The 9,564-nt window shown below is 34.2% G+C and overlaps 1 protein-coding gene across 2 annotated transcripts; it reads left to right on the top strand.

Moving 5' to 3' along the window:
- Window positions 1-206: 206 nt before the first annotated feature.
- On the top strand, window positions 207-7,142 carry LOC114729198 (vacuolar cation/proton exchanger 2). Of its 2 annotated transcripts, none has more exons than XM_028916177.1 (12): window positions 207-494; window positions 1,043-1,306; window positions 1,638-1,705; window positions 1,811-1,839; window positions 2,950-3,146; window positions 3,259-3,471; window positions 4,465-4,593; window positions 5,374-5,490; window positions 5,566-5,619; window positions 5,755-5,871; window positions 6,611-6,701; window positions 6,866-7,142. In XM_028916177.1, exons 2-12 carry the CDS (start codon window positions 1,043-1,045, stop codon window positions 6,874-6,876), a joined length of 1,290 nt encoding a protein of 429 aa, XP_028772010.1. In that variant the 5' UTR covers window positions 207-494; the 3' UTR covers window positions 6,877-7,142. The 2 variants fall into 2 exon arrangements, with proteins under 2 accessions (XP_028772010.1, XP_028772008.1); XM_028916175.1 differs by having other exon boundaries at window positions 6,611-6,704.
- Window positions 7,143-9,564: the final 2,422 nt, after the last annotated feature.

The following is a 9,564-nucleotide window of genomic DNA, read 5'->3' as shown; positions in this document are numbered from 1 at the left end:
TAAGAAGAATCAATCATAAACGTATAAAAAATGTTTGTGTTCAGATTTCAGAAGCGAAAGTATAAATACATTAAATTACGGAGAATGGAGATCCATAAGAAGTAAGAAATTGAAAATATATCAAGGGGCGCTCTTTCGTCGAACCTTCGTTTCGTGAGACTTTCTTCCATTTGCCGGCTGTCTACGCCACATTTGAATAGTACCCTCGCCTCTTTTTTGCCCCTTTTCTTTCTCTTCGTCTTCTTCTGCTACTTCTTCGGCTTAGCTTAACTCTCTCTTTGTTGTTCCTTAATCACTGACCCACATAAAATATCTAGCTGCCAAGAAGTTCAAGGAGATATATAGATAGATGCTCTTTGTGTGGATCCCACCTGTCTGGGTCTCTTGTTTTTCTTTAATCTGAGTTTTTTTTTTTCTCTGTTTGTTGTTTAGCAGAGCTGGATCCACCCTGAAGATCTTAGTACTCTTCAATTCAAATCCAGTGACTTTCTCAGGCAATTCTCTTTATCGTCTATCTTTTTGCGATTGATCTGGTTATTTGGCGGGCTTCGTGATTGCTGCCACTTTTTACTTGGTTGTGAGTTGTAACTTGTCAACTGATCTGCTGTACATCAATTACGATGTAGCACTACTGATTTATGGTTCACCCTCGACCATATCGTTTGGATTTTGCTCAAATCTGATGCCTTTGGACTTGCCCATGGCTTGTTTTTACTGATCTCGTTGTTATCATTGGCGATGCATGCATATACTCATTGAGATTAGTTGCATTTCAAATCTATAATGAGCCGAAATAGTGACATGAAGCTTTGAGCATGTGGCGCTGGATGCTGGCCACATAGTTCTATGTACTGCTTCGCGAAAACGGTTGACTGAATAACTGCTAATCATTCTAAAGACTGATGGAGTGCAGTAATCTACATTTGGGGGATACATTTATTTATTTGTTGTGCTGCAAAATGCCAGTTGATACACTTCTTGAGTCCCTGCATTGATATTAGCTTGGCTGAAAAGTTGCCATATTTGTTATCTCTGGATGCAGATGGGTTCTGCAGAGGATAAAATAGACCTTGACTCAGATGAGGAGATTGCTTTTAGACCGTCACCATCTTCAGGAAAAGTCCAGACTTTTGATTTTGAGACAGCACATGTACTTTCTCCTGGAAGCTTGGCCAGCTCATCCTTTAAGCGGATACAGATCCGACCCTTCAGGAGCATATATATTGTCCTATTTAAAGCAAAGATCAACATGTTGCTACCTTTTGGTCCATTGGCGATATTGCTACGTTATCTAACACAAAAGCATGTATGAATCTGCTCCGCTGTCATCCTTTTGCTATTGTTTTTCGAACTTTGAACGAGATAAAAAGGGTGTTAGAAAAGGGAAAATAGGTTAAAATTTCATAATAGCTATCTCTTCATCACAGAAAACTTGCTTCTTAGGTTCTTTTGAATTTTGTTTTAGACCAGGAAAAGACAATCTTGTGATATGCACATTGATAATAACAGCCGGATAGTAACAAATGGTTGGAATTTTGAAATCTGCTCGAATTTAAAACCTTTTCACACCTAACAGTTATTGGTTTGTGGTTGCTTCTAAGCTTTTAATTTATTAATAATTACCTCATATTTGTTAGGGATGGGTGTTCTTTTTCAGCTTATTGGGTATTGCTCCCTTGGCAGAACGTTTGGGATATGCTACTGAGTAAGTATTGCCTTGTCCAGAGAAATTGGACATTTAATTGTTTTCCTTATTTTATCTTCATCACTTTCTAGTTCTAACAGATGAATTTGCTTGCATTTGATGCAGGCAGCTTGCATTGTATACTGGACCAACAGGTATAGTTGTAGTTTTCCTGGTACAAATCTTTGTTGGGTATAAAAAGGAAGGATTATATGCATCGTTGTATATGGATGATAATTCTATGAGATGCTATTCTTGTTTGGAGTTTTCTGTCTGCAGTTTTAGCAGCTTCTTTTTCCCCCCTTCCTTTTTTATCTTTCATTTTAAAGTCATTGAATGCAACATATGAATCAGGAGAGAGTAAGTTTGAATAACGGTTGAAAGTTTTGTAGGCAGATACCATGCATGATGTATTAAAATTTTTCCCCATTAATAGTTTTGGATGTCCCACATTAGACCTAATTTCATGTGGAATTATTTCACTAAAACTTCATGCCACATTTCGACATCAAATTCATCTTCAGGAAGGTGATCGAAATATGATTATTTATTTATTTTGTCTATCTATTTTTTGAATGGAAAGGGGCCAAACCAGCACTGTGGATTGAACCCATAACCTTCCCGATAGAAGGGGACTACTTTGCGCCTAAGGCAATGGACCAGGTGTTGAATGAATTTATTACGATGAATGAAGATTATAGAGAATGGAGGTGGCTGTTTTGTAGTGGAGCATGAATGCATAATTTTCTTCCAAGTATTATTTGATTGTTGCTTTTATCCAATTTGAGATGAAGTCTATTGAGAAAAAGTATTTTGAAAATAGTGGCAATGAAAATTATTAATGCTATACATATGTTGCATCTTCAGTTATGGTTTAACCAATCTTCAGACCTTTATTCTGAAACCAGCAGGGGCGGTTCTTTCTTTTGGTAAATTTTGATGATGTTTAATGTTCTCTAACATGCATGAATTATACTGGGGTTAAACAGTTGATGTTATGCTGTAGAGGGCAGTTGACTCTTCTTGTGGACTATGTATAACAGCTAATGCTGATGGAAATATATTGATATGTTCTATTCCTTGTGCTATCTAAGTTTGGCCATGTAATGTGGCTTCTAGGCCTAAATAGCACAAGGGGTTGTGTTATGACACGACATAGTGCCTTTGAGAATGAATACCTCAAGGCATACAGCCTAATGTTTTGTTAAGTCTTACGCTTAAGTGCATCTCGTCTATGTCTGCTGACTTTACTATGGCATACGCAGTTGGAGGTCTGCTAAATGCCACATTTGGCAATGCCACTGAAATGATTATATCCATTTATGCTTTGAAAAATGGGATGATTAGAGTTGTTCAGCAGTCTCTGTTGGGCTCAATTTTATCAAATATGCTTCTGGTTCTTGGATGTGCCTTCTTTACTGGAGGAATTGTCCACCACCATAAAGTTCAGCTTTTCAACAAGGTATCTGAAACATGGTTTGGAATGTTTCTTTTCATTCTTGTCCTCTTTATGTTCCATAGCATCACCCTGAAAAGTGAAAAAATATCAACATTGACATTGGCCTTTTCTCCAGGCATCTGCTGTTGTAAATTCAGGGTTACTCTTGATGGCTGTGATGGGAATATTGTTTCCTGCTGTGCTTCACTTTACTCACTCTGAGGTTCATGTTGGAAAATCAGAGTTATCACTATCCAGATTTAGTAGCTGTATAATGCTAGTGGCATATGCAAGCTACCTTTTCTTTCAATTAAGAAATCAGCATAGTCTTTATAGCCCTATTGAGCAGGTTAGCAACTTATGCTCCGCTTATATTTCTTTATAGTTGTGTTTGAGCCTTAGGATTTGTAATTATTTTGTTAGACGCCTGATGATTCAGGGTGAGGCCAAATGCATATATATATATATATATATATATATATATATATATTTGAAAGTAAGTCTATTTTCTTTTGATAATTCATGCTAAATTATGTTTTCAAATTTCTCTCATTTTCAAAGAAGATGAATGTATGCGTATGCTACAAGTTTCGTGACCTAATATGCTGCACGGTATTTATGCAACCATTCAATTATTTTTAGTCTCTTTCTGTATTAACTCATTTTACGTATTTGCTAAAAACCATATTTCTTGGAAGGACCCATATATTATGGAAGAGAACCTCGAGGTACAAGCTGGTTATATAGCCTTAGAGAATAAAGATATACTGCCTCTAGTCCTATTTATAAGACCTTGAGGTCTTATAAATAGGACCGGAGGTAGTATTAATAATAAAAATTTCCGCACAGCTACTACAAAGCCTCCCTTCCTAGAAGACCAAAAAAGGAATGAATTCGTAATTATAGGATTCACTAATGCTTTTATGATGTTCTACTTGGGTCACTTGATTAATATATTTAACTAACTTCACTACCACTACAAGGAGGAAACTGTATTCAAAAAGGAAAGAAAACATGGTGGAAGTGATTCTCAAAAAGAATGGTAAACAATAATATGGCTTCACTCTCTGGACATTTTTTGGTATGAGCAGAACTTCTTTCTCGCCCTGTTCTCTGTATTTCCTATGGAAGGGAAAGGAATGCATTCTTTTTCCCTACGGAGTGGGGATACTTTTTTCCTCCCTAAATGGGGTTGATTTGAGGGAAAGATTAATATTGTGATTAAAATGTAAAATAGAAAATTAATATTTATTTTACAGTGTAAAAGAATATTGTACTCATGCTGCTTTCATGTTTGCTTTAGATGCTTATTTAATGGTATTATCCTTGTTTTATAATGTAGGAGGATGGCAATAGTGAAAATGATGATGAAGAAGAAATTGAATTAACTCAATGGGAAGCAATAGGCTGGCTTGCTATTCTGACAGTATGGGTATCTGTATTGTCTGGATACCTTGTGGATGCCATAGAGGTATAATCTATTTCTTAAAGACTTGATCACCATACTTCTTATATTTGTCTCCTTGATGCTCCTACCCTTATGTATTGTTGAGTGTTTGCTTTTATGACTTGTTAGTGCTTTTTAATCTTCATTCTGTCACTTGTCAAGGTTGAACATGCATCTACCTCCGGCTGTAGAAACTGAGGAAACTTTGGTCGTGGATCATATCCTTATAATTTTATGGCTGGTATCATGAATGATCTAGGCATGTAAAGAATTATGTTTGAGCAACGCTAAGTAGTTACAATCACATATTAGTTTTCATTTCATTTTTTACTAATAGACATAGAATTTCATTTTAATTCATAAATATGATTTCTGTCCTTATCTTATTTCCTAGATAAAACTAGTGGTAAGCTACCTTCTCTTAGAATAGCAATTAGGCTACCACTGAGTTTTGGCTGTATGGTACTGTGATTGTATCCAAGACTAGGAAATTTGAATTCAAATCTCAGATTGCACTGCCAGAGAGTGTCTATATTCCCAGCTGGTTTTGCTTTCTGAATAGTTCTGTTCTAGCTTGAATGGACCAAGTGTTGCGAAGAAAACATTTTTTTCTTGGGTCTGGATCCACTTTTTTGAAGTGAATTATGGATATTTTGTTATTTGTGACTATATTTCTGAGATTTAGACTGTTCAAAATGTGCTTCTTCCTTCTTTGTTGATAACGAAGAACTATTGCAACCCTTGTTGTTTGATACGTTGTGTTATGGGTCTGTTGATATGTATTGCATTTGCGGTCTGTTGCAGGGGGCATCTGATTCATTGCATATGCCTGTGGCTTTTATTAGTGTCATATTGCTTCCAATTGTAGGCAATGCTGCTGAACATGCAAGTGCCATCATGTTTGCCATGAAGGATAAGCTTGTGAGTCGCTTTCAAACCCTACATTTTATTCAAATTTTGCTGCCTACATGACTGATAGCGTCATTTTCTCTGAAGGATATCACACTTGGAGTTGCTATTGGATCTTCTACACAGATATCTATGTTTGTGGTATGCTTTTGAACGGTTATAAACTGGTTATTCAAGATTTACATCTGACCAGATCATTTCATGAATGAGTTAACATTGATTTCACCATGTCATAGAAAGAATTTGATTTGTTTTTGGACACTTTGATGATTGTAGATCCCTTTCTGTGTTGTTATTGGGTGGTGCATGGGAATAGAAATGGACTTGAATTTTCAACTCTTTGAGACCGCCACACTTTTTATCACTGTGCTTGTAGTTGCATTTATGTTGCAGGTACGTGATCTCCTTCCCCCCTGCATGTTGTCGTGTCAGCGTTATTATTTGTTAATGATTTAATGTTTTCTCAACTTTGAGTGACCTAAACCACAATCTTTAGGACATAAGCTGAGCTTGATTAGATCAGCCTAGCCTTTCAAATATCACTAGGATCAAGAAAAACCCAAGAACTTGCTGCTCAAAAGTCTTCTCGTCTTTTGGTCCAAGAAAGCTTCTGATCTGAAGAATTATATAAACAAATTGACAAGGGGGAAAAATAAAAATAAACAAAAAGAGAGAGAGATTTACCAGATAAAGAAATTATGGCAGAGAGGGTGATTGAACAATGGAGTAAGTAACCAGGGGAGCTCATGGGAGCGTAGTGGATGAGAGGACAAGTGATGGCAAGGGGGATGTCATGGGTAAAGGCAGTGAAAGGGATGTGAAGAATCATTTTGGAGGGTTTTCTGTCTCTCTGTTGTTAGTGTTTCCCAGTGCCATATATAGCGAAGAATGTTATTATCCAAAAATAATGATTAAGGATGTTAGTCTTGTCGATGCTTTGTTGGTCCTATTTCTGTTTGTCCTGGTATATGCATCTTGCAGTGAAGCTTGGTCAAAATTTCAGTTTTCTGTTTCGTGTTGAACTTTGCTGATATTTTTATTTGTAATAAACGCCCCACAACTTTTTTCCATTGTAGCCCCTATCATTCATGTTCATGATAGCTATATCTCAACATTACTTTGACTCTTGCAGGAAGGAACCTCGAACTATTTTAAAGGCTTGATGCTTATTCTTTGCTACCTCATTGTTGCAGCCAGTTTTTTTGTACATGTAGACCCTACAGATGGTGAGTTACTACTAGGTTTACTCTCATTGAGCCTGAAAACTCAAATGAATCTCCAGTAGCTAACAATTATGCCTCTTTTTTTTTTCATTTATATTTTAAATTGGATCCTCTTCTGGAATCATGGTTATAAAAAAATAATTTTATTGTTTGATTTGGGACAGGTAATAACTGAATATTGTGGCTATGGCAGCCAGCCTTGCTTCTGCACAACTTAGTACCCAGAAAAAGTGGAAAGAAGTGTGCTAGAAGTTGGAGGTGGCTTTTCAGAGAGATTCCTGAGCTGAACTAGAACCCACCATCATCCTGATTGTCGCACTGAGCTAAATCAGGACGAAATTGTATGTATAATATTGAGGTTTTTAATCTTCCATCCGAAGGAATACTAGTGTATCTGATCTCCATAGTTCATATTCATTCAACATAATTTTGTTTTTGAATGTTTCATTAGTCTCTTTATTGAATCAGATGGCATCAGTTGATAATATTTTAATTGGTAAGTTATCTTCCCTTTGCCTACTACATGACAGTTTTTCTTTTTAACTGAAAAATAATATATTATTTTTTTAAAAAAATTGGTGACGTAAGAAATATTTTTATACTCAAAATAATTTTATTTTATTTTATTTTATTTCATTTGTTTGTAACCTTCGTGGATTCAGAACTCCCAAGGGGATGGTGAATTGACACTCTGTTTCAAGTCTAAATTGAAAATAAAAGGCTGGTTAACTTTTATTTTACCCATTTTTGTTGAATATGCAAGTCAAAACTTGTCATTTTTTTTTTTGGTTGTCTATCCAGTTCACCGGAGTTTTGCTCCGACTACATCTGGACTCGACCCGCGTCGCGCACCTGACTGTGGTGGGTGAGTCTCCTAACGGGAATTTTTGCATACGATGAGGTTCGAACTCGAAATCTTACTTAAGCGGTATCAAGTCAGAACTTGTCCCTTTTGTTCATCTGAATATTAAGATTCTCATGGGCTTCCAAACTGATCAAGTGATTATTTTGACCCCAAAAAAAAAAAAACTGATCAATTGATTTCACTCCGTTTAATCATATTTATAGAGTATCTTCACTTACTAACTGTGGTTCTTAATATAAAAGTTACATAACTAAAAAATACATATTAAAAAAATTAATTAAATTAGTTATTTATAACAAATTTGTTTTGATTCTCTTAAATTACCTTTTTATTTTTTTTTAATTTCAGTCCAAAAAAAAACCTACCTTTTTTTTGTAATTATATGTATTGGAATAATCTTTTAATTGAAAGACCCTTTTAAGATGTACAGTCAATAAAGATATTTTAGATAAAAATTTGTAATTTAAGAAAGTAAAGTACATTGTGTTCTATTTAATTAATATGATTAAAATGAACTTCTCTTGTAATCCCTATATTGAGAAGGAGTGGCACGTATTAAATAATAACAAATGCCTGCATATGATGTCAGGAAAGCACATAAACAAGAGATTTGGATTATCACATCCTCACTATTAAATTAAAAAATGAATAGTTGAGATTTGATGTTTTATAAAATTATTGTTATTATTATTACTATTTCCATTATCAGGAAGTCTGCAGTAATAAATAAGTCAAGTCAAATTTTACTATGCTAAATTTATTTCATTATTTTGATGTAATATTATAATCATAATTTTATAAAATACTAAATCTCAAGTATTTATTTTTTTAATCCAAGGATGAGGAGGACATAAGAAGAAGAAAAGAAGAGTCTATCAAAAAGACGTCCCACTATAATCTGAGTGCTAAGAGCATGGTGGGTTGCTCCCTCTGAAAATTTGACTCGTTCAATGCAAACTTTCACATTTATTATTATATTTACAAGCTTTTTTTTAAGGGAAAAAAACGTTCCGCTTGACTTCTTTTTTATTTTTTATTTTTTGCCACCAGACTTCTTTTTTAAATAATTAGTATATTATACTACTTCCGGTCCTTAATATAAGACCCTATTTAATTTTTATTTTGGTCCTAAATATAAGAATCCAATCTATTTTGTCTCTTATATTTATATATTTTTTTTCTAAAGTAGCCCTTTTAACAATGATAGTTCTAGTCAATACACTTGATTAGCAAGGATATTTTAGGAAAGACAATACCTATTTAGGACAAATAACTAACTCAACTTACTTCTTTAATCTCTTCAAATTAGTTAATTGACTCTTATAATTAGGACCGGAGGTAGTATTAAGTTCTCGTTTGATTTCGTAAATCATGAAGTAATGTGAAAGTACAAGTTTTCACATTATCATACCATGTGTGATTATTTGTATTTACATGCGATAATTAGTTCTACAATATAAAGTTTGATCGTGTCAAATCCTGTGTTTTTTTATATCTAAAGTTAGAACTAAAGATAACCACAATCAATGTAATGCTTACTAAAAGACTAAAGTGCCCTTTTCCTTTTATGGTTTATGGTTGAGACTTGTGAGTTGTCCCGCGGGCTCCCGAAAATAAAACTACTTTACTAATTGAGATAGAATTTAAAAATTACGTAAATTAATTTATTATAATAAATGTGACTTGATCTCTCCTGAAATACCCGTGTATAACATTTGCTTACATATCAATTTTTAAGCTAGATAAATTAATTTAGAAAAAAAATGAAATATGAGAGAACAAGTGAATTGAAATTATATACTACCTCCGGTCCTTAATATAACACCTTGTTTGAATTTTATTTTGGTTTTAAGTATAAGAACCCAATCCATTTTGTCTCTCATATTTATATATTTTTTTCCCAAAGTAGTCCTTCTAACAATGGTAGTTCTAGCCAATAAATTTGATTAGTAAGGATATTTTAGGAAAGACAACACCTATTTATTGCAAATAAGTAAT

The sequence above is a fragment of the Neltuma alba genome, unplaced genomic scaffold (assembly GCF_004799145.2).
Source record: "Neltuma alba isolate B1F8T4 unplaced genomic scaffold, ASM479914v2 tig00012615_pilon, whole genome shotgun sequence".
Taxonomy (NCBI): Eukaryota; Viridiplantae; Streptophyta; class Magnoliopsida; order Fabales; family Fabaceae; genus Neltuma; species Neltuma alba.
The sequence above is the reverse complement of the archived record's forward strand: the minus strand, read 5'-3'. Positions and strand labels throughout refer to the sequence as shown.

Bases quoted from the DNA above. Each gene is read 5' to 3' on its own strand.
- LOC114729198 (XM_028916175.1), top strand. From the start codon at position 1,043: ATGGGTTCTGCAGAGGATAAAATAGACCTTGACTCAGATGAGGAGATT. The intron at 4,594-5,373 runs GTATAATCTATT...GGTCTGTTGCAG, and splicing joins ACCTTGTGGATGCCATAGAG to GGGGCATCTGATTCATTGCA. The intron at 5,491-5,565 runs GTGAGTCGCTTT...TTTTCTCTGAAG, and splicing joins TTGCCATGAAGGATAAGCTT to GATATCACACTTGGAGTTGC.